Below are 24,908 nucleotides of genomic sequence, written 5' to 3' on the forward strand. Positions count from 1 at the left end.
CTTTGTACAGTGTTGTGCAATAGGACCGCAGTTCGGTGTGGAGGCCAAATTCCCTTTACTCACGCTATGTCAGGGAGAGTGTGTAGGGAGCACATACAGACACACACATGGCAGGGGGAGCTCAAACTGAGAAGACAGACCAAAAAAATACGCCACCCTATACACTTCCTCAAGGCATGACTTTGGGGCAGCCTCATGCTTTCTGGGGGGAATCTGAGTCGTGATTTTGAACGTTTGGGGTTGGCCATGCTGAGCTCACACACTAGGGCAGTGCCAGCCATTTGGGTCTCTCTGGGGCATGCGGTTGGGTGCCCTATTTGTCAGTCAGGATCCAGATCCAGTTCCCCCCACCCCCGGCAAGGCTCTGTGTGTGTCCTTCGAGGCTAGGTATGTGCCCCCTCTAACTTCCACTCTGTCTCTGCTGCTTTGCCCAAGCCCCAAGCTGGCCAGCTGGCGACACAAATAATATGTCAGCTTTGGTTCCATAAAATCCCTCCACCGAGCTCCCAGAGGAACAGAAAAGCCAATATCCCCCAAGGGTTCAGTGCACCAAATATCTATTCAGTTCGCAAAAGTTCTGAGCATTTCACTCATTCCAGCCTTGCACCAGCCCACAGTTATCCCCAAAGGAGTTAACAGGGACTCTCTGGATCCTTGCTGCAGAGAGCAGAGGGGAACCCAGAACAGAAAGTTTGGGGCATGGTGTGATCATTTCAATGGCATTAATGGGCCCAGAGAGTCAAAGGTATTAACCTAGCCCTGTCACTGTACAGCAGGGACACATGGTGAGTTCTATCCTTGCAACAAAGCCCGTTGCCAACTGTGTCCACATATCTATTCAGGGGACACCATCATAGGGCCTAATCACATCAGCCACACGATCAGAGGCTCCTTCACCTGCACATCTACCAATGTGATATATGCCATCATGTGCCAGCAATGCCCCTCTGCCATGTACATTGGTCAAACTGGACAGCCTCTTCGTAAAAGAATAAATGTACACAAATCAGATGTCAAGAATTATAACATTCAAAAACCAGTCGGAGAACACTTCAATCTCTTTGGTTACTTGATTACAGACCTAAAAGTTGCAATTCTTCAACACAAAAACTTCAAAAACAGACTCCAACGAGAGACTGCTGAATTGGAATTAATTTGCAAACTGGATACAATTAACTTAGGCTTGAATAGAGACTGGGAGTGGATGGGTCATTACACAAAGTAAAACTATTCCCTCCCCCCCCCCCCCGCCCCACTGTTCCTCACACATTCTTGTCAACTGTTGGAAATGGCCCACCTTGATTATCACTGCAAAAGGTTCCTCCTCCCCGCCCCCCCCCCGCTTTCCTGTTGGTAATAGCTCACCTTACCTGATCACTCTCGTTACAGTGTGTATGGTAACACCCATTGTTTCATGTTCTCTGTGTATATAAAATCTCCCCACTGTATTTTCCACTACATGCATCCGATGAAGTGAGCTGTAGCTCACGAAAGCTTATGCTCAAATAAATTTGTTAGTCTCTTAGGTGCCACAAGTCCTCCTTTACTTTTTGCGGATACAGACTAACACAGCTGCTACTCTGAAACCTGTCATGGTGAGTTCAGCGACCGTGGCCTGCTCAGAATCATGACAACACACTAGAAAATCCATGCCACGGTTTAATAATTGATTGATTAGGCTACACATGAGAAAAAGGATTGAAAACAAAGCACAAATCATTCTGGGACTGAAATGGAGCATTAAGGAAGAGAAATTTAATCGAAGCCTCTGCAAGCCCCTTTTTCAGAGGGAGGATATTGGTTAGAGTATCTCGTCCCGTTGGGAGACCCTTTGTACTGGGGACGAAAGGACTAGTTCTGTGGTGGGGCTCTGAGCTGATTCCTGTGAATGATGGTTCCCTTTCCTGATCTTGACAAGACAGACAGACACAACGGGGGAGACGAGACAGCACAGTATGAGTGGGGGAAATACAGCTTTGGTTGATGCTGTCAGGACACCAGGTGGCTGGTCAGTCACGGATGTAGGCTTTGGCTCTGGGCTGGCAGATTGGCCATGATACCTGTTGCTCTTGCCCTGGCTCACTACGCTGGTCAGGGACCTCATCTGGCTGGTCTGGCTAGGCCCCTCTCCTTCACTGGTCCTTACTGGAAAGAGCCTCCTGTCACGCTGGCGCCATGTCGTGCAGCTGGCTGCAGGGTCGGGAATAGCTGAGAGAGAGAGATACGAGGGGAGGAAGAGAATAGAGAAAGGAAAGCGATACGTGAGGAGAGGGCAGACAGAGCAGGAGCTCACCTGTATCAAGCAGGGTGTTTGCTGGTCTAGCAGTGATGGCCAGGTGTCCTCGCCAGGGTGCTGGCCTGGATGGCCTGGTGATCCAGGCTCACCAATGAAGGACAGAGTCTCTGAAGCAAACCAGAGGCCTGCTGGCTTTTCCCCCAGGAGTCCACTCCACACTTTCTGGTCCCCAAAGTCTCCTTTTGAAGCTCTAAAAAGGATGAGTGGGGGAGGGGGAATGGAGAATCCCCTCATTAGTTCATTCACTAATTATCCTGATTTCTGACACACCATGTTTGGTCAATTGATTTCTGAGTCTGTCCTTCCTTGGTTTATCAGTCACGATCCTAATACAGTGCTGGGGTTGCATTTTTGTTTGGACGAATCCTGTCTTTCTGATCCCTTCTCGTAACCCTCCTATCTATCATCACTGTTACAGGTTATTGCAATGTTTTCTGAACTTCCACCCACGCCACGTCCCTGCACGTGATCTGACAATTAGGAGAGATCTGCAGGTCCCAGTTACTGCAAGGGTATCTTGGTAAAAGTGGATCAGATTGATAGATTAATATACATCAATGAGGCAGAAAGGAACTTTCTAACCATCATGTCTGAGCTTCTGGGCCACACAAGCCAGAGACCCTCACCTAGAGATTCCTGCACTGAGGCCAGTATCGTGTTGTTGGATGAGAACAGATCTTTTACCACGATATCCTAGACCTAGCCTGATTTAAAGACCTGAAGTGACAGAAAATCCATCACATTCCCAGTACATTGCTCCAGTGGCTAATCCCCTCACTGCTTAAAATTTGAGCCAATCTGTGGAAAATTCCTGCACAAAAGGACTTTTAAAAACTATCTGAATGATGCCATCGTCGACTTTTCCCAACCAATTCTGATGACAAAGCTTAAATGCCTGTGTTTTGGGTGCACAAAATGAGAAGCTTTATGGGGATAAATTTCAAACCACCTAGGAGATTTAGGAGCACCACTTCCAGTGACTGCTAATGAGACTTGTGCTCCTAAACTCCTGAGGCACGTTTAAAAATGTCCCCCGATGGTGGCTCATTTCGGAGAGGCCGGGTGCTCAGCACGCTGTGCAAACCACCCTTTTTTAAAGTGTCTGAAGTCGGTCATCCAAAGTCTGTAGTTGGTTTTAAAGATGGAGCCCAGTCCTATTGCATGGAGACCTTCGAACCCAGGGCAGCCGGTGGAAGAGACTCTCCTGTTGAAATGGCTTGAAGGTGCTGTCTAAGATTCTGGGTCGGAGGGAGATTTTTTTTTTATGACATTTTAAAATCTAAAGAGACAGATAGAGGAAATGGGTGGAGTCTCTGCATCCGTGGGGCAGGGCCTATAGCACTAATAGATTAAGGTAGCTGGTTCATTTCTTCTCTGCTGTGGTGTGAAGGAGCCAGACAAGCACCCAGTTGCCCCTTCCCTCCCCAGTGGGCATGTCACGGGGTGCACTCCCTCCAGGCTGCCTTTGGGTCCTGGCTGTAACACCACTGGTAGTCAGAGCTGTGGTACCCACAGTAGTGCTGGGGGGAGCAGCAATAGTCCCAGTTGTCTCGATAATCTGTATAGCACCAGAAGTAACTTGTCTCATAAAGGCCACAGGGATGGTCAGCCCGACAGGCCTTCCCAGAGACGGTCACCGTGGAGTACTGGGGTGAGCATTCTGTGGTGGAACCATCTCCTCGTGGGCACTCGTATCGTTTAGACCTTGGATCCACTGTGCACTTCTCCGTACAGCAGTAATCCCAGTCATTCTTGTAAGACGTGTAACACCAGCTGTATTTGTATCCATGCTCGCCACAGGTCTGCCCAACACAGCTCCACCCTTTGGCTGTTACACCAGAGTTCAGCAGGTGTTTCTGCTCCTGGAGGGTGCAGACTCTGTCCGAAATCCCGGAAGCCTTTGCCACTCCAGCCACAGCAGGGGCCAGCACACAGGCCAGGTTGTCCTGTTCGTACGTGTTCTCAAACTGACTGTGCCAGTCTGCCAGGCTGGAAATACCCATCAGGAACCCAATGCTCGTCAGCTGCATCTTGTTCTGATCCAAGTTTGTGCTTGTCATCACCTGGGTGGTCTCCCTGTCCAGTTTACTCCTTTTCGCCGGTGGAAGGAGCTGGGAGTAAGAGTCTATTACAAAGTTCCGGAAGCTGTTGTACAAGGCTTTCTTTACTGCTGACAAAACCTGTAGTCCTTTCGGGCTCCTGGAGCCACAGTCATCTGCAAAGACCTCGACTGGCTCAGAAGTCTTGTACAGATGTGAAAGGTTTGTGTTTAGCTGCTCCACAGGGATGATTTGAAGACTGGATGCCTCCTTGTTCTCTCCTATGAAGGAGAAGGAGAATTTGCGGTTGTTGTCCCAATGGTCGCAGCAAACAGCTGTCCAGATGTGGGTGGGCACCGAGACCCGGTTGTATGGCCGGTTACGGTCCCCTTCCTTGTCCTCCCCCTCTATGGGGATTTTCTTACTGTCACTGGGAACAGCCCCTGTCACCAGGTACGGGGTGCCTCCCACATTTCTGCAGCTCCCAGTTAGCTGTGTCTTGAGGGTTTCCTCCAGCCTGTACCAGTGGATCCGGTTGAAGCAGGGGTCCATGGGGGCAGCGTTGGTGAGGGTGAAGGTGGCTGTGCGGCCATCATTACACTGGAAGGCGTTTGGGTTCAGGTGCCCCCGGTCGTATGACGTGTCTTCATAATCCTCATTGACGGCCTGGCTGGATCTCCGCTCGTCCAGGCTCAGTGCTGACTCAGCCTCCGTCTTCATTTCTGGGGACTTACTCGGATCAGCCAGCTGGAGACACACAAGGTCAAAACATCTTGGCTTTGTTTGGGCTTCCCCTTCCTCTCGTGGGATCTCACACAGACCCTGGACCCGCCTCTCCCCCAGAATCTCACCCCTGTCCCTCCCTCCCTAGGGTCTTCCTTCCTTCCTTCCCTCCCTCCCTCCCTCCTTCCCCCAGGATCCCCCCCTTCCCATGCCTCCCCCCCTCTCCTCCCTCCTCCAGGAACATCACTTCCTGCCCCTCCTACCCCCAGGATCCCACCCCATTCTCTGGAATCCCACCCACAGCCCCAGTGTGACAGAATTGGAGATTTTCTGTAATGGTTTTCTGAATGCTGTGCAGGGCAGTGACTTACGGGACTAGGGATTGCTACCCAATAGGCATAGAAGCATCAAAATGCCAGGACATGAGGGGTGTGTGTGTCACGTAGCTGTCTGGGGAGGAATGACTGGGTCACGGAGGGTTTGGCAGAGACAGTGGAAACCCTAGTGGCTGGGACCTTCACACCTCATGACCCACAGCCAGGAGGAAGGAGATCCCCCCATCTTTCTTCAGGGAAGCCCAGCAAAGGCCTGAGATGGAGAACAAAGGGGGAAGGTGTCACCTGGAAAGGTTATGAACTGAGCTCACAGAGACACAGGGCTTATGTCTTAGACTGATGGATAAAGATACAGAGAGACAGGGCCAAAGTGATTCCTTCCTACACAACAGCGTGGCTGGGTGCAGAGCTGGCTGGGCCAGGGTGGACCATGTCTTCCCCTTTGCTTCCCTCTGCTAACCTGAAGACTTCATAGAATATCAGGGTTGGAAGGGACCTCAGGAGGTCATCTAGTCCAACCCCCTGCTCAAAGCAGGACCAATCCCCAACTAAATTATCCCAGCCAGGGCTTTGTCAAGCCTGACCTTAAAAACTTCTAAGGAAGGAGATTCCACCACTCCCTAGGCAATGCATTCCAGTGTTTCACCACCCTCCTAGTGAAAACGTTTTTCCTAATATCCAACCTAAACCTCCCCCACTGCAACTTGAGACCATTACTCCTTGTTCTGTCATCTGCTACCACTGAGAACAGTCTAGAGCCATCCTCTTTGGAACCCCCTTTCAGGTAGTTGAAAGCAGCTATCAAATCCCCCCTCATTCTTCTCTTCCGTAGACTAAACATTCCCAGTTCCCTCAGCCTCTCCTCATAAGTCATGTGTCCCAGTCCCCTAATCATTTTTGTTGCCCTCCGCTGGACTCTTTCCAATTTTTCCACATCCTTCTTGTAGTGTGGGGCCCAAAGCTGGATCCAGTACTCCAGAGGAGGCCTCACCAATGTTGAATAGAGGGGAACGATCATGTCCCTCGATCTGCTGGCAATGCCCCTCCTTATACATCCTAAAATGCCATTGGCCTTCTTGGCAACAAGGGCACATTGTTGACTCATACCCAGCTTCTCGTCCACTGTAACCCCTAGGTCCTTTTCTGTCGAACTGCTGCCTAGCCATTCGGTCCCTAGTCTGTAGCGGTGCATGGGATTCTTCCGTCCTAAGTGCAGGACTCTGCACTTGTCCTTGTTGAACCTCATCAGATTTCTTTTGGCCCAATCCTCCAATTTGTCTAGGTCCCTCTGTATCCTATCCCTACTCTCCAGCATATCTACCTCTCCTCCCAGTTTAGTGTCATCTGCAAACTTGCTGAGGGTGCAATCCATGCCATCCTCCAGATCATTTATGAAGATATTGAACAAAACCAGCCCCAGGACTGACCCTTGGGGCACTCCACTTGATACCGGCTGCCAGCTAGACATGGAGCCATTGATCACTACCCGTTGAGCCAGACAATCTAGCCAGCTTTCTATCCACCTTATAGTCCATTCATCCAGCCCATACTTCTTTAACTTGCTGGCAAGAATACTGTGGGAGACAGTGTCAAAAGCTTTGCTAAAGTCAAGGAACATCACATCCACTGCTTTCCCTTCATCCACAGAACCAGTTATCTCGTCATAGAAGGCAATTAGATTAGTCAGGCATGACTTTCCCTTGGTGAATCCATGCTGACTGTTCCTGATCACTTTCTTCTCCTCTAAGTGCTTCAGAATTGATTCCTTGAGGACCTGCTCCATGATTTTTCCAGGGACTGAGGTTAGGCTGACTGGCCTGTAGTTCCCAAGATCCTCCTTCTTTCCTTTTTTAAAGATGGGCACTATATTAGCCTTTTTCCAGTTGTCCGGGACCTCCCCTGATTGCCATGAGTTTTCAAAGATAACGGCCAATGGCTCTGCAATCACATTCGCCAACTCCTTTAGCACTCTCGGATGCAGTGCATCCGGCCCCATGGACTTGTGCATGTCCAGCTTTTCTAAATAGTCCCGAACCACTTCTTTCTCCACAGAGGGCTGGTCCCCTCCTCCCCATGCTGTGCTGCCCAGTGCAGTAGTCTGGGAGCTGACCTTGTTCGTGAAGACAGAGGCAAAAAAAGCATTGAGTACATTAGCTTTTTCCACATCCTCTGTCACTAGGTTGCCTCCCTCATTCAGTAAGGGGCCCACACTTTCCTTGGCTTTCTTCTTGTTGCCAACATACCTGAAGAAACCCTTCTTGTTACTCTTAACATCTCTTGCTAGCTGCAACTCCAGGTGTGATTTGGCCTTTGTGATATCACTCCTGCATGCCCAAGCAATATTTTTATACTCATCCCTGGTCATTTGTCCTGTCTTCCACTTCTTGTAAGCTTCTTTTTTGTATTTAAGATCAGCAAGGATTTCACTGTTAAGCCAAGCTGGTCACCTGCCATATTTACTATTCTTTCTACACATCGGGATGGTTTGTCCCTGTAACCTCAATAAGGATTCTTTAAAATACAGCCAGCTCTCCTGGACTCCTTTCCCCCTCATGTTATTCTCCCAGGGGATCCTGCCCATCAGTTCCCTGAGGGAGTCAAAGTCTGCTTTTCTGAAGTCCGGGGTCCGTATTCTGCTGCTCTCCTTTCTTCCCTGTGTCAGGATCCTGAACTCGACCATCTCATGGTCACTGCCTCCCAGGTTCCCATCCACTTTTGCTTCCCCTACTAATTCTTCCCCGTTTGTGAGCAGCACGTCAAGAAGAGTTCTGCCCCAGTTGGTTCCTCCAGCACTTGCACCAGGAAATTGTCCCCTACACTTTCCAAAAACTTCCTGGATTGTCTGTGCACCGCTGAATTGCTCTCCCAGCAGATATCAGGGTGATTGAAGTCTCCCATGAGAACTAGGGCGTGCGATCTAGTAACTTCTGCGAGTTGCTGGAAGAAAGCCTCGTCCACCTCATTCCCCTGGTCCGGTGGTCTATAGTAGACTCCCACCACGACATCACCCTTGTTGCTCACACTTCTAAAATTAATCCAGAGACTCTCAGATTTTTCTGCAGTTTCATACTTGAGCTCTGAGCAGTCATACTGCTCCCTTACATACAGTGCAAGTCCCCCACCTTTTCTGCCCTGCCTGTCCTTCCTGAACAGTTTATTTCCATCCATGACAGTACTCCAGTCATGTGAGTTATCCCATCAAGTCTCTGTTATTCCAATCACATCCTAATTCCTTGACTGTGCCAGGACTTCCAGTTCTCCCTGCTTGTTTCCCAGGCTTCGTGCATTTGAGTATAGGCACTTGAGATAACTTGCTGATCGCCCCTCTTTCTCAGTATGAGGCAGGAGCCCTCCCCTCTCACGTGCTCCTGCTTGTGCTTCCTCCCAGTATCCCACTTCCCCACTTACCTCAGGGCTTTGGTCTCCTTCCCCTGGTGAACCTAGTTTAAAGCCCTTCCCGATGCTTCATTCCAGTTGACTAATAACCCTTCTGGTCTGTTTGGAAAAGGCTGCCGGGTGTCACTGCAAATATCTGCCGGAGGTGCATTGATCCCTGAAGAGGGGACAAGTCTCTGACCAGGAATCTACCTCAACTGGATTTGCTGGGCAGAGCTCACGGTGTGAAGCTGGAGTGCTGGACCCCAACAAGGCTCAGTCTCAGTGGCACTGAGGCTGTGAGGATCGCCCTTAAGGAACAGTGGGATCCTTGGTGGGAGGGGGGTTGTCTGGCCCATTAAAGGGGTATCTTCAAGAGATTATTTAAAAGCTGGGGCATAGCACAGATCCTGGGGAATCCATGAGAGTGGGTGCAGAGGGTGGGACATTGAATGCACCAAGAGTATTCTGCAATAATTAACTTGCAGCAGTAAAAAGAAGTTTAGTCCCAGAAGACAGCAAGACATGACATACATCCACCTTCCTGAGACGAGCATCACTGAGCTGGGCGGGAGGAGAGGGGTACGTGCTGGGAAGTTAAACGAGCTGCAGAGGATTGCATCGCTGGAGCAGGATGATCAAGCCAAGATCTAGGGTCCAGACCCAGACAGAGATCCAAGAGAGTCCAAGAACAATGAAGGCAGCAGCAACTGGGCGTCCCACGGCCCAATTCCCCGTGCGGCAGGGCGTCCCACGGCCCAATTCCCCGTGCGGCAGGGCGTCCCACGGCCCAATTCCCCGTGCGGCAGGGCGTCCCACGGCCCAATTCCCCGTGCGGCAGGGCGTCCCACGGCCCAATTCCCCGTGCGGCAGGGCGTCCCACGGCCCAATTCCCCGTGCGGCAGGGCGTCCCACGGCCCAATTCCCCGTGCGGCAGGGCGTCCCACGGCCCAATTATCTGCGCGACAGAGCGTCCCATGGCCCAAGCTCTCTTGAAGAGTGACCCCTCCCCTTTTCCTTCTCCACCCATTTCTCCTTGCACCCCCTTATTCATGGGCTGCCTAAGCAATTCCGACCCCTGGAGTGCATTAGACAGAGCTCTGGGACTGACCTGGGGCTCCACAAACCACTGGCTCATCTTCTTGGCCTGCCCTGGGCAGGCAGCATCACCCAGCTTGTACGCCGACCAGCACGGGATCCGGTTGGCCCTGTCATAGAGGGTTGCAAAGTAGTATAGATTGTTGTACTTCTGGCAGATCTCGGCTGTATTAGCCACGTCCAAGCCCTGTGGCTCAGCTCTGTGGTAGAAAAAGTTTCTGCAGTCACTGAACGACCCCACTTCAGCCAGCGCCAGCCCCACCCACAGCGAGACGCAGCCCAGGAGCATCAGCAAGTCCATGGTTCTGTTGTGGAAAAATGACCACGCGTTGTGTTTGGATCAGAACCAGCCCGAGGCCCACTTATTTCAAGCATGTGCATGCAATTGAGAGACAGCCAGGGCATGCTGCTTTGCCAAATACAGAAACACAGGAGCGTATATAGCTTAAAACCACAACCGGTTACACTTCCGCATCGATATTTTGCCTTATTAGGAATCTATTAAAACAAGCGCCCTTATTTGGGCTATAGAAAAACAAGCTTTTTCCTGTTATTCACAAGTGTTTCTCTTGTGGTTTAACATCTTTTCTAACACTACTGTTGTGGTTATACTTTAACATGCCTGTCTATTACAAATTGTTCTGCTTAAAATTTTCCATTCTGCCCCCCCTCCTGCCCCTTATACACAGGAACAAGCTTGACTATTGTCTAAGGGCTAGACAGGCTTGACCAAAGTCTGAGGTCTATTAAATTATCCTTCTCAGTTCGGTGAGACATCAGCACTGAGTGCTGGGCACCTGCAATTTGTCACACCCTCGCTAGGTCCCCTCCTATTTATAGGATCCTGGGAGCTGTGTGTGATTTTGTTCTTTGCAGGCTCCTTGCCAGGGGCTAGCCAAGTAAACACATCCGATGAAGTGAGCCGTAACTCACGAAAGCTCATGCTCAAATAAATTGGTTAGTCTCTAAGGTGCCACAAGTACTCCTTTTCTTTTTGCAAAGACAGACTAACACGGCTGTTACTCTGAAACAAGTAAACACAGTGACTCAGCCTCTCCCAGGCCTGTCTCATCTGTTCTCAAATCAAGGTGAAATCTGAGCATGCCAGTTTTTGGAGCCAGCATTAACATGCACCCAGGGATGCTGGGCTCTCTCTGCCTGCCCAGAATGCAGCTGGAGAGATGTTTTTCAAGGATGGAAATGGATTGTGGGACCAGCCTTGCTCGCTGTGGGCAGGCAAATCACAAAGAGTTTTAAGCAATGGGAGACGTCTGAGATGGGATTAGAGCAGTGCCATGGTGGAAGAGGGGTTCCTTGGAGGCGGGGTGTCATGGATCCACAGGATGGGTGCTACCCCCAGCTTTTAAACAGTCTCTTGGAGGATTCCCTTCAGTGGGCCAGACCCCGAAGGGGTCCCACGCTTCCTTCAGGAGAGGTAATGCAGCCTCACCGCCTCCTGGATTGAGACTGAGCCTTTGGGCTCCAGCCCTCCAGCTTCACACTGCGAGTTCTGCGTAGCGAGTCCAACTAAGCCCGACTTCTGGGCAGAGACCTGCCCGCCCTGCAGGGACCAGTGCACCTCAGCCAGCATTTGCAGGGACACCCGGCAGCCTTTTCCAAGTAGAGCAGGGTTTCTTAGTGGGCCGGGACCCAGCATGGGGAATCCCTGAGATCAGCAGAGAGAAGCCACAGGTAAGATTAAGCCAGGCCTCCCTTGGGCCCTGCTGCTGTAGGAAAGATCTCTGCTCTCACTGCCTTTGTCTGTCAGTCCCAGATGCAGAGCTCTGTGTGTCTATGAGCTCAGCACTTAGCCCCTCCCTGACACCTTTGCCCTTTGTCCTCCTGTTAGAGATCTTTGCTGGGCTTCCCTGCACAGAGGTGGGGGGGATCTCCTTCCTCCTGGTCCTTGGCTGCTAAGTGTGAACATCCTGGCCAATGGGAATTCCTTTGTCTCTCGGATCCCCCGATCCCTTGTGTGCACTCTGTATGTTAACAACTCTGCTCACCAACGAGGTGTGCGTGTGTCACACCCCTTGTCCCTTCCCTTCACACTCAGTGTATAGCTGTGCAAAGTCCACGGGAACCTGGAGAATATGACCAACATTCCTATCTTTCAGAGTAACAGCCGTGTTAGTCTGTATTCGCAAAAAGAAAAGGAGTACTTGTGGCACCTTAGAGACTAACCAATTTATTAGAGCATAAGCTTTCGTGAGCTACAGCTCACTTCCACATCTGAGGAAGTGAGCTGTAGCTCACGAAAGCTTATGCTCTAATAAATTGGTTAGTCTCTAAGGTGCCACAAGTACTCCTTTTCTTATTCCTATCTTTGTCACATCTCTTCCCCCTTCAAGACCAACTGAGCAAGGTCACTTTTACCAGCGACCACGGGCAGTTCAAGGCCACAAACGCCATCCAGCGATGCCAACAACAATTTCCCATCCTGGTGGTGTCTGGCGTACTAGGCACTTTCAAGATTCTTACAGTCCAGTTTCCAGTTCATGGTTCCGAGCAGTTTTATGTCCTCCCCTGGGTCTGGGCTGTCAGATGACACTTGTAGGGTGCACATGGGGAGTTTTCATGTGGCTCTTTTGCCACCCTATTACGCTGGCAGACCAGGGGCCAGCTCATGCCAGAGCCCCAGGCCAAGTCATTTGTGTATTAGAGAGCAAAGTGATTGTTAAATATATGAGTGTAGCTGGTGTTTCAACTTCATGAAAACTAATGGGCTGTTAACTTCATTGTTTTCATTTATCTGTGGCGGATTATGGTATGGTCTGACGGGGCCTGTGCCCAGTAGCCCTGGTCAACTTAAGGGCCCCACAGGAGTGCCAGGACTCTGGCCCCACCCCTTGCTCCTCCTTCCCCTCGCCCCCCAGACCCTCAGCCCTGCTCCTTCTCTCCCCCCCGAGACCCGGCCCCCAGGCAAGCCAGACAGTGAATGAATATATCCCCCCACACTCTCTCCCTGCGTGGATCCTGACCCAACCCCCCTCTCCCTTCCCCTCCCAACCCCCACGTGGAGCCTGGCCCGAGCCCCCTCTCCCTTTCCCCCAGAGTAGGGATTTCCCTACACCCCCTCTAGGGAGGGTGTACACCCCCCTAAAATTTCCACAACACCCCCACCCCCCCAGTTTTGTAAACTAGTTACATGCAGTGTTGCCAATTTAGTGATTGTTTGGAAAATTAAAACATTAATACACCCTTTAAAAGCATATAAAGTGTATGATAAAATACATGTATCTGAAAAAGTATAATAGATTTGAAAAGTATGAACACAAACTAACTTCCTTATACAGCTGTTGTTTTTTATGACAATGTCAGTGCATTCATGCCGGTGATGTTGGCCAACCTAATAATTTCAAATGATGATTTGTAAGCAAAGTCTAAATGAGCTCTCCCTGACAGCTAGTGATGAGCTGGGGGGAAAGGCTTCAGGACCAGTTGGTATTTACATTCACACCTATCTACCTAGGTATCCAGCAAACAGAGCTGTGTTGCCCAAGTGATAGATTTTGGCTGGGGTTGGGTTACAAATCCCTTGAACAGGGGGGTAGGGGAAGAAATGTTGTTGTTCTTATTGTCTGAGTAAAGGGCAGTAGACGTGCACTTAGCCTGTGCTGACTGAGGGCATCGAGAGAGCGGGTGGGGACAGGTGTTTTGCTTGATGGTCTGCCTGAGTCACAAGTACTAGTTGACCTGCCCCTCTCCACTGATTAAAGACAGAGCTGATTAGGCTCCATAGAGAGTCTTTTGTTCTGTTCAGTGACCATTGCAGCTGAAATCACTGATAAGCAGGTCTAAGCACGTAGGCCGGCTGTGGGACAGGGTTTCTGTGGCAGAGACGGCCCAGTCTGCACTCGCAGCGAGGTTCCCGCACTGAGAGCTCGGCTGAAATCACTGAGAGCCGGTGGAACCTCCAGAGACCCACTGGCAGAGGTCACAGGGGAGGTGGCAGCCGAAGGTGACGGCGCAGGGCCATGGGCTACAGCGCGATGGAGTGAACGGTGGCACAACGAACAACAGCGGCCAGAGCGAACACTGAGCAGCTGGAGGAACGAGCAAGGTGCCTTCTTGACCCCCACCTGGGAGATGAATTCATGTGAAAGCACCTCTGAACCCCGAGTCTCCGCTGACCAAGGACAACACCGGTGAGTGTTCATGAGGCAGTTAAGAATGCTGGAGACACAACGCAGTTCATGCGACCAAACATGGCTGTGGCATCCTACCTTCTATTTCAGCAAGAGATGCCACAAAACTACAAACTGGAGACCAATGTTAAGTGAATTGACACTTGTTCATCCTGAAGTTGAACACTGGCTCTGAACAAGACCAGCAAATGCTCACCGTCTTTCTGCAAGAAACCAGCTGACTGGCTAGACACGTGGTGCAACAGTGAAAGACTCAACAGTTGAAAAAGTGAAGAACTCTCTCCCCACATTCAAAAAATTTGCATGCATGGCTGATGAACGCACCGATGCAAATGGTCATAAAATATTAAGTCATTGTGTACGTTATCTTGATGTCAGTGGTAGGCCAGTAGATGCATTTCTAGATGTTCACGTTATAGAAGACACATCGGCGGCATCTGTGACAACCCACATCTTAGAAGAGTTAAATGCTTGTCAGTTGGACCCCAAACAGATGGCTGCTTGTGCATTTGATGGAGCTGCAAACTCCTCTGGAAGACATGGTGGAGCACAAGCTTTGCTCAGAGAAAAGTGTAACCCTAGTCTCTCCTATACACACTGCAGAGGCCATCTACTCCAACTAGCGCTAATACGAGCTGCAGACTCTTCAAAAGACATTTAAAAAGCTATAAATTTAATATCTTCATTACAGACTTTTTTCAGCAAGAGTCCAAAAAGACTGAATATCTTGGAAAACATAGAAGATACACTGGGACTGAAGTTCAGATTAGTCCAACCTGGGAAAACCCTCTGGCTTTCTCATGAGCGATCCTTGGCTGTTGTCTTAAAATTATTCCAGCCGGACTGGCTTTGGAAAGTATCTACCAAGATGAGATGGATCTAAGTAGTGAGGCTGGTGGATTACTTTTGCGACTACGTTCAGAGAAGACTATTGCCATTTTCTCTCTTGTAAGTCTACTGTTGAAACCACTTGGGTCATTAAACAATGCCATCCAGGCATCTGCTACAACAGTAGTAGATCTTTGTCCAGCAATAGAAGATACGTTTGGATCAATCCGAGAGCTAGCCATTGAAAAAGTACTGGAAGAAGCAAAGATTTCAGTCCAAAAGTTAACTAATGAAGGCATTTATATTGAATCCTTAAGTGAAGAGGACAGGAAGTGTTTGTCCTGAAAAAGTACTGAAAACTGAAAAAGTACACAGACTTGTTTTGCGTGGCAACCCGGGGAGCCTTCCTCCCAGAGCCCCACATGGAGCCTGGCCCAACCCCCCTCTCCCTTCCCCTCCCAACCCCATGTGGAGCCTGGCCCAATCCCCCTCTCCCTTCCCCTCCCATCCCCCATGTGGAGCCTGGCCCAACCCCCTTCTCCCTTCCCCCAAGAGCCCCGCATGGAGCCTGGCCCAACCCCCCTCTCCCTTCCCCTCCCAACCCCACATGGAGCCTGGCCCAACCCCCCTCTCCCTTCCCCTCCCAACCCCATGTGGATCCTGGCCCAATCCCCCTCTCCCTTCCTCCCAGAGCCCCACATGGATCCTGGCCCAACCCCCCTCTCCCTTCCCCCCAGAGCCCCGCATGGAGCCTGGCCCAACCCCCCTCTCCCTTCCCCTCCCAACCCCACATGGATCCTGGCCCAACCCCCCTCTCCCTTCCCCCCAGAGCCCCGCATGGAGCCTGGCCCAACCCCCCTCTCCCTTCCCCCCAGAGCCCCGCATGGAGCCTGGCCCAACCCCCCTCTCCCTTCCCCTCCCAACCCCACATGGATCCTGGCCCAACCCCCCTCTCCCTTCCCCCCAGAGCCCCGCATGGAGCCTGGCCCAATCCCCCTCTCCCTTCCTCCCAGAGCCCCACATGGAGCCTGGCCCAATCCCCCTCTCCCTTTCCCCCAGAGCCCCGCATGGAGCCTGGCCCAACCCCCCTCTCCCAACCCCACGTGGAGCCTGGCACAACCCCCCTCTCCCTTCCCCCCAGAGCCCTGCATGGAGCCTGGCCCGAGCCCCTCTCCCTCTCCCTTCCCCTCCCAACCCCACATGGAGCCTGGCCCAACCCTCCTCTCCCTTCCCCTCCCAACCCCACATGGAGCCTGGCCCAACCCCTTTCTTCCTTCCCCCAGAGCCCCACATGGAACCTGGCCTGAGCCCCCTCTCCCTTCTCCCCAGAGCCCGACGTGGAGCCTGGCCCAACCCCCGTCTCCCTTCCCCCCAGAGCCCCACATGGAACCTGGCCCGAGCCCCCTCTCCCTTCTCCCCGGAGCCTGACGTGGAGCCTGACCTGAGCCCCTTCTCCCTTCCCCACAGAGCCCCCAGTGGAGCAAAGCCGGTTTATGGCAGCTGGGGATCTGGGGTGGAATAGCTGCCCCCCAAAAGAAGAACTGGTTTTATTGCAGCTGCAGAAATAATCCACTGCCCCAGATAACACAGACGTTGCCGCCCAGAAAATCAGCCCTTGTGTAATCTCTCCTGTTGTTCTATTTTTGTATTTATTTGAACAATCCACATTGCACTTTGCTTTGTAAAGGCTCAAATTCCCCGAAGTGGGGTGGTTTACAGTCCGGAGCACTGGCGCAATCTGAAGCTGCAGGCACAGAGTATTTCCAAAAGAAAACGTGACCCACTGCATCTGCCACGAATCGATTGCCCAGAAAAATGAACCCAGGGTGGAGATTTCAAAGGAGCTCAGCTGGGTCCTGCAGTGCCTGAGAGGACCACAGCCTTCCTCTGATGGTACCCAGCAAAGCCTCTCTTCAAGGGGACCCATCACAGCCTGTCTCCAATGCCAGTCTTGAAACTGGGCCATGCATCCTCTCATTGGCCCAGCAGTAGATTGACACAGACCATCACTGGGTAGCGGTTTGTCCTGGCTGGACATGGCACCTGCATCACCCCCGATCTCACATTTGGGCCACTCCCACGGCCAGACACCCCGGAGGGAAAGGGTGACCCACACCACCAGCAGGGCGCTGTGAGTCTACTGAGGCCTCAGGCCTGGTGTCAAGGCCATAGCCTGTTTGAGATGATGTTGACTGGGGAGAGAGGGGGGAATTAGAGAATGCAGGAAGGGAGATGTACTGTACTGTGGGCCTGTCTAAAACAAGCCCTGTGTAGTGCCCGTGGGGCTGTCTCACAGGAGCTGGACACGCTCCGAGCTGCATGCTCAGAATCTGGGAGCCATCTAGTTACGTAGCTAATAGAGAGAGCTCTGGTTAACCTCTATGGCAGAGGTTCTCAAACTGGGGGGGTGAGACCCCTGGAGGGGCACAGAATGTATTCTGGGGGGGGGGCATGCAAAACTTTAGGAAACAAACCTTACTGTGCCCGTTCAGAGCTGAGCTCCTGCAGAGCAGCAGCTGCTGGCCGGGCGCCCAGCTGTGAAGGCAGCGTCGTCTCCAGCAGCCGTGGAGAAGTAGGCATCGCATTGAAGGGTATTGTCACCCTTACTACTGCACTGCCGCTGTCTGCCGCGCTGCCTTCAGGGCGGGGTGCTCGCCTGGCAGCCGCCGCTCTGCGCTCTGGCTTCAGAGCTGGGCGGCCGGAGAGCGGTGGCTGCTGGCCGGGTGCTCAGAGTGGGCTGGGGAGCGTAAACTACTGCAGCGACAAAGAAGGGCAGGGGGCGCAATCCTTGCCCTAGATCCCTGGCCTCCTTCAGAGTTCCTAAAGTACCAAGGCTGCAGCAGACTCACAAGGAGATTGTCTCAGCTGCCTGGCCCTGCTGGAAAGCCCCACAGAGCTGCCCACTCTCCTCTCTGTCCCCTCTCTCTGCCTGAGCAGCAATGCATTGCCTGTCCCCAAACCAGCCCTTGCACAGTCCCCAGTGCTGCTCAGTTTTTGTATTTGTTTTAACAGGGCACTTTGCTCTTAGGGCCTGGGCTTCCCCGAAATGCTGCAGCTCAGAGGAGCCATGTTGCTTTAAGCTCAGGAGAACGGGCACAGTCTGAAATTCCACCCACCGGGTATTTGCAAAAGTGAGCATGGCCCGTGGTGCGCGCTCAGGAAAATTCAAAGGGGTGCAGATGGGTCTCGCAGTGCCTGAGATGGGGCCCAGCCCCAGCTCCACTCTGCCTCCAGCACAGCTCCTTGGGCTGCTTGTCTGGCTCTCTCGGGCTGCTGCTCCCATAGGCGCCGACTTCTGCTTGCACCCCTGGGCGCTCAGCCCCCCACCCTGACTCCACCCTGCCCTGCCCCATTGCAACCCCTTCCCCGCCTCCTCCCCTGAGCACGCTGCATTCCCGCTCCTCCCCCCTCCCTCCCGGAGCTGGCTACAGCTGTTTGGCGGTGACAAGCGCTGGGACGTAGGCGGAGGAGCGGGGACGCGGCGCCCTCAGGGGAGGAGGTGGAGAGGAGGTGGGGCGGGGGGAGGCGGGGCAGGAGCTTGGCTGCTGGTGGGTGCAGAGCACTCACTAATTTTTCCCTGTGAGTGCTCCAGCCCCAGATCACCCACGGAGTCGGCGCCTATGGCTGCTCCCCTTAACTCAGCCCCGCTCCGCTCAGCCACCTCCAGCTCACATGAAGGACAGGACCCCATGGTCCTCACTGCCTCATTGGCCTGCCTGCCTTGTCAACCAGGTTGACCTGGAGCATTGGCTTCCCCCCTTTCACCCTGGGGACTGTCAGTGTTAGGGTCTTGATTTCTCATCACCCCTTCTCCATTCTTTTGGTGCCAGAAGAGGGCAAACCAAAAAACCCCCAGTCCATTTCAGTAAGGGGACACAGGACTCAATTAATAAAGAATTAAAGGGAGGTGGTGTAATTATGCAAATCAACAAGGGTTTATAGAAAATACATCCTGTCAAACTAACTTGATATCTGTTTTTGATGAGATAACAAATTTGGTTGATAAAGGCAACAGTGTTGACATAATATACTTACATATACAATCAGTTGCACACCTAAAAAAGGGGAAATGACTGCCTAGGAAGGAGTACTGCGGAAAGGGATCTGAGGGGGTCATAGTGGATCACAACTAAATATGAGTCAATGAGTGTAATGCTGTTGCAAAAAAAGCAAACATCATTCTGGGATATATTAGGAGGAGTGTCGTAAGCAATACAGAAGAATTTTTCCACTCTACTCAGAACTGATACGTCCTCAGCTGGAGTATTGTGTCCAGTTCTGGGCGCCACATTTCAGGAAAGATGTGGACAAATTGGAGAAAGTCCAAAGAAGAGCAACAAAAATGATTAAAGGTCTAGAAAACATGACCTATGAGAAAAGGTTAAAAACACTGGGCATGTTTAGTCCTGAGAAAAGAAGAACTGGGGGGGGGACCAGTCTTCAGATATATTAAGGGCTGTTCTAAAGCAGACGGTGATCGATTGTTCTCCGTGTTCCCTGAATGCAGGACAAGAAGTAATGGGCTAAATCTACAGCAAGGGAGAATAACTAACCCTAGGTTAGTTATCAGAAAAACCCTTCAAATTTTTAGGGTAGTTAAGCTGCACAGACACACGGTGACCCAGATCAGGCCCCCGGCGCGCCAGGCGCTGCACAGACATACGGTGACCGAGATCAGATCCCAGCTGGGGTCAATGGACCGTGGTTCCATTGGAGTCAATGGGGCCAGATCCCAGCTGGTGTAAATCAGTGTTGCTTCACTGGAATTAATGCCAGTTTACACCAATTGATTGTCTGGCCCAGTACTTTCTGCTCTGTAAAAATATACTATTTGTTGCCATGGACAAAGTGCCTGGATGGTTCAAGGTAATACAGTAATACACATACCGACCGGATTCTCCACTCCCTCAGGCCAGTGGAAATCTGGAGTAACCTCACTGGAGTCACTGGGCTGGTTATACAACGTAGCTTCCACTGGCCCCACGAGGCTATTTTGCAGCATAGTGATTCTCTTCCAAAAACTGCCCATGTCACCTGAAGCCTCCATGCTACCTGTACTTGGGGGGTAACCATCGCTCCCTGCCTCAGAGGGGGCTGTGAGGGTGAACTCATCATGCTCAAAGTGTGAGATGTTCAGACATGACAGTAATGGGAGCCAGATAAGCACTGAGAGCTCCATCCGTCAACAAAACCCAGCCCCCATTGCTCTAACGAACCAGACCCCACTCTCCTCCCAGAGCCGGGGAGAGAACCCAGGAGTCCTGGCTCCCAGCCCCCCTTGCTCTAATCCACTAGACTCTACTCCCCTCCCCTCCCCGAACCAGGCATGGGCAGTGGGTGAAGCTTCCACTTGGGAAGGAGGCAGTAATTCCCAGCCCGCCTCTTCTGCCTTTGCCCCCGCCCATACTCCACTCCTGCTCTGCCCCAGGCCATGCCCCTTGCTCCGCTGAGGCTCCACCCCCTCCCCACTGTTCCCTCCCCCTCCCCACCACCGCGTGCTTGTCCCCTTCCAGCCAAATTCCTGAACCCAAGTAAATGATATTTGAAAAAAAAACCCTCCACTTTTCTGCAATTTCTTTCTAAACAAAATGGAGCATATTCTCCACTCTGTGCAGATGGTGTGTGCGAAGACTAGACATGCAGCAGGTACCTAATTAAAAGCACTAATCTTGGGAATAAAAAATGTCAGTCATAGGTTTTTTTTATATGTGGATAGCGGACATGCGGGCAGCCTGCAAGTGCCCCAACCCCTTCTCGTTGATCCTGGGGAACATATAATGGCAAGCAGCAGTGAAAGCTAATTGAGAAAGCTCTGCCCTTTCTTCACACAGTAAAACAAGGTGCCGGGCCTCACCCTGAGCTGGCATTTGCCCCCTGACAGGAAGAAATAGCTGGAACCAGATGGCAAAAGCTGCCCCCTCATTTTCACTTCACACAGACTAAGCTGGAGCACTTCCCGTGTTTACACGTTCACCAGCAGCAAGTGCCTCAGGCAATGAATAAGAACTGCCCAGAGACATGGCTCCTGGCAGGAAAATAAAGGCTGGCTGCTACTTTAACAACGACACCCGCTCAGCTCACAGAACCAAGGAGGCAAAAAGTCCCACGGAGGCAGCATGGTGATGCCAGCTTTATGCACCAGACCAGCAGACGCTATATCCCGAGGGGTGAAGGAACCAAATCCCCAACCCCATTCTCATGAGGAGCTGGCCACCAGGCAAATGCAATCTCCCATCCACTGAAAAGAGTTGAGTCCTATCCTGCCACCATGTCCCTCCTCCCTCTGCCCCGTTCCTTCCCTCCACACCCTTCTCCCCCCACCCCCGAGGCTCCTCCCACTCAAGCTCTCCCCCCCCCCCCCGTGCTCCCCCTGCCCATTCCAGAATTTGAACAAATACAAAACACCTAATTGCCCCCAGCCCATTGCTTATCCGTGGGAATGCTCTGAAGGGCTCTGGCCCAGGGGGATCCATTGCTCCTGGCCATTTATTGCTCCTGGCCAGTTATTGCTCAGCCTCAGCCGCCCAGTCCCACTTAGCTGGCACTGGCCCAGAGGACAGGACAGCATCGGGTGTCTGGTGCCATAAGTGATCCAGCCCTTCCAGCAGCACACTGACTGGGCTGGCTGGCCTGCCTGCATCTTTGCCTAGCCCTCCCGCCTCCTACTTTGAAAGTTATGATGGGAGCAGGCCTGGCCAGGCCCTGCTTCCCCGCTTCCGGCCAGCTGCTCCAGCATCACACAGTGGGAGGAGGTGTCATCCCATGAGAGTGACCAGACAGCAAGGGTGAAAAATCAGGACAGGGGGTGGGGGATTGTCAAGGTTCCTTCCCCACTCTGAACTCTAGGGTACAGAGGTGGGGACCTGCATGAAACCCCCTAAGCTTATTTTTACCAGCTTAGGTTAAAACTTCCCCAAGGTACAAACTATTTTACCTTTTGCCCTTGGACTTTATCGCTGCCACCACCAAGCGTCTAACAGATATATAACCGGGAAAGAGCCCGCTTGGAAACATGTTTCCCCCCAAAATCCTCCCCAAACCCTACACCCCCTTTCCTGGGGAAGGCTTGATAAAAATCCTCACCAATTTGCATAGGTGAACACAGACCCAAACCCTTGGATCTTAAGAACAATGAAAAAGCAATCGGGTTCTTAAAAGAAGACTTGTAATTGAAGAAAAAAAGTAAAAAAGTCACCGCTGTAAAATCAGGATAGTAAATACCTTACAGGGTAATCAGATTCCAAACATAGAGAATCCCTCCAGGCAAAACCTTAAGTTACAAAAAGACACAAAAACAGGACTCTACATTCCATTCAGCACAACTATTTTATCAGCCATTTAAACAAAACAGAATCTAACGCGTATCTAGCTAGATTACTTACTAAGTTCTAAGACTCCATTCCTTTTCTGTTCCTGGCAAAAGCATCACACAGACGGAGAGAGCCTTTGTTTCTCCCCCTCCAGCTTTGAAAATATCTTGTCTCCTCATTGGTCATTTTGGTCAGGTGCCAGCGAGGTTACCTTTAGCTTCTTAACTCTTTACAGGTGAAAGGGTTTTTCCTCTGGCCAGGAGGGATTTTAAAGGTGTTTACCCTTCCCTTTATATTTATGACAGGGGTATAAGAGCCTATATAAGAGAAAGACCCCAAAATCAGAACTGTCCCTATAAAATTGGGATATCTGGTCACCCTACGTCCCATAAAGTCTCAAACTGAAATTCTCCTGTGATCCAGGAGGAGGGCCTACTGCATGAACAAAACATAAAGGTTTGGGAATTGTAAAAAACACTTTGAAAAATTGCACTTCTAAGCACTTTCCATTTGAGGACCTCAAAGCACCTATCCAAAACCAAGGAATTTACACAAACTCCTGTGAGGCAGGCTTGTGTTCTTATTATCCCTGTCTTTCAGATGGGGAAATTGAGGCACAGGCTAATTAAGTCCCCTTTCTGCTGCCTTTTTAAATCAATGGAAAGACTACCCTTGAGATCAAGCCTTAAAAGACAGGTCCAACGTCACACTGGAAGTCTGTCATGGTGAGGAGGGGCATTAATAAAACCCCAGCTTTTCACATTTCTAGCAGTGGGGAGCACAGGCCACCAGCTGCATTGAGGTGGGCAATCAACTTGAAGCCCCCACCTCCTCCAGTACAGCGACTCAGCAGTGAGGCTGCACCCGACCCTGACACATGCAAGAGCTGGGCCTGCCCCACAAACAACCCAGAGCCCTGTCCCAGGCGCACCAGGTGAGGGCGGGCTCAGCCCAGCAGGATCCAAGTGTGGAGGGATCCAAGTGTGGGGCAAGAGGTTTCTGTGTGGGGCAATCTGGGTGTGGGCAGCTTGGTGGGGGGATCTGGATGCACAGGGGCTCGTTGCTGGGTTCTGGGTGCAGGGGCCATGGGATTCTGCGGGATCCAGGTGATGGTGGTTGGGCTCAGCAGGGGTGTGGGGGGGTCTGGTTGTGAGAGATGGGACTTGGTGGGGGGGTCTGGGTGCTGGGGAAGTGGGGCTTGATGTGGTGGGGGTCTAGGTGCAGGTTGTTGGAGCTCAGTGGGGTGGGGATCTGGGGGTGGGAGGCTCGTCGGAGGGATCCAGGTGCAGGGGGCTGGGGCTTGTCCGGGAGAGGGTTCAATGGGCCTGCTTAACGGGGGAGGCCCAGTGGCTGCTGAGGGGACGCCTCATGCTGGGCTCCTACTTCCCCCTGCGATTCCCCTTTTCTTCTCCACTCCCCTCCCCACCCTATTCCACCCACTTCCTTCCCCACTGCCTCTACCCCCCACCCCCACGACCCTTCCCTCATTTCTCCCACCCCTCTACCCAGCCCCACAGGAAACAGGAAGGCTCCCAGCACGCAGAGGGGCAGCGCGACTGGTTCTAGGACCCAGGGGGCTTCGTTCAGCTGCTGGGTCTGTGGAGCCCCAGACAGCAGGGCAGCTCTGCGTATGGGGGGTGGGGGTGGCACGTGACCCGGGTGCCCTCAGACAGCCCCCCCCGCCCCGACCTGGCTGCGGCCCCTGTGTGGGAAGGCAATGCCTCCCTGTGCCTCAGATACGTGCCCACCCATGGAGCCAGGGAGAGAACCCAGGCGTCCTGGCTCCCAGCCCCCCTGCTCTAACCACCAGCCCCCACTCCCTTCCTAGAGTCAGGGAGAGAACCCAAGAGTCCTGGCTCCCAGCCCCCCTGCTCTAACCACCAGCCCCCACTCCTCTCCCAGGGTCGGGGAGAGAACCCAGGAGTCCTGTCTGTTACTGCTGCCTCCATGCGCAGAGGCACAAGCCGCAGCTATCTCAGCGCAGGGGATTAGCTGTCTCCTGCACCCAGGGTTGCCATGTCCCGAGCGTGATTAGAGGTGACCTGTGACTGGGACAAAAGTCTACCCTCCTTGTTGCGTCACACTTTGAGTTGTTTTCCAGGCTGCTGGCAGCCTCTCGGAGGGAAGAGGACTGAACCCAGCAGGGTGGGAGATTGCCTGGCCCCCAGCCCCGAACCAAATTCCAACTGCCCAGCACTGCTGAGGGCAAGGCTGGGCACCAAGCCTCATCTCGGCAGGCGCTTCAGGGGCTGGGAACACATGGGGATTGGATAAGCAGCCCCCAAAGGATCTGTATGAGCCAGGAGGGGTCAGGCAGCAGCTAGGCCTGAGCAGGTAGGAAGGCATGAGGCGAGTCCCTCACAATGGGCAATTCGTATGGGTGGACCGGGTGGGTCAGCGGATAGGACACTAGGCTCGGAAGCAGGACTCCTGGGGTCCATCCCTGGTTTGGAAAGGGGAGTAGTGAGGTCTAGTGCGGGCCTGGGATCCAGGACTCCTGGGGTCTATCTCTGGAAGGGGAGTGGGGTCAAGTGGGTCAGAGCAGGGGGGCTGGGAGCCAGGACTCCTGGGGTCCATTCCTGGTTTGTGGAAGGGAGTGGGGTCAAGCAGATTAAAGCAGGGGGAGCTGGGGTCAGGTCTCCTGTGTGATCACAGTTAGTCTGTCTATGCGTCAGTTTTTCCTCCATAAAATGGGTGTAGTGGTCCCATGCCCTTATAGGGGGGTTGTGCGGATAATTTAATGTTGGCTAAGGGAG

General features: G+C 52.4%; 2 protein-coding genes across 15 annotated transcripts in view; one reads left to right on the top strand and one right to left on the bottom strand.

Moving 5' to 3' along the window:
* The window catches only part of LOC140895982 (uncharacterized), an 83,487-nt gene that overhangs the window by 27,888 nt on the left and 30,691 nt on the right, over positions 1-24,908 (top strand). The window lies entirely within an intron of this gene.
* LOC140895983 (uncharacterized) lies at positions 1,601-10,308 on the bottom strand. 2 transcript variants are annotated; one of them, XM_073307020.1, is made up of 2 exons: positions 9,880-10,308; positions 1,601-5,082 (listed from the first exon to the last, which is right to left on the bottom strand). In XM_073307020.1, exons 1-2 carry the CDS (start codon positions 10,165-10,167, stop codon positions 3,733-3,735), a joined length of 1,638 nt encoding a protein of 545 aa, XP_073163121.1. In that variant the 5' UTR covers positions 10,168-10,308; the 3' UTR covers positions 1,601-3,732. The 2 variants fall into 2 exon arrangements, with proteins under 2 accessions (XP_073163121.1, XP_073163122.1); XM_073307021.1 differs by lacking the exon at positions 9,880-10,308 and adding an exon at positions 8,802-8,881.

This window comes from Lepidochelys kempii, chromosome 11 (genome assembly GCF_965140265.1).
Source record: "Lepidochelys kempii isolate rLepKem1 chromosome 11, rLepKem1.hap2, whole genome shotgun sequence".
In the NCBI taxonomy this organism is placed as follows: Eukaryota; Metazoa; Chordata; order Testudines; family Cheloniidae; genus Lepidochelys; species Lepidochelys kempii.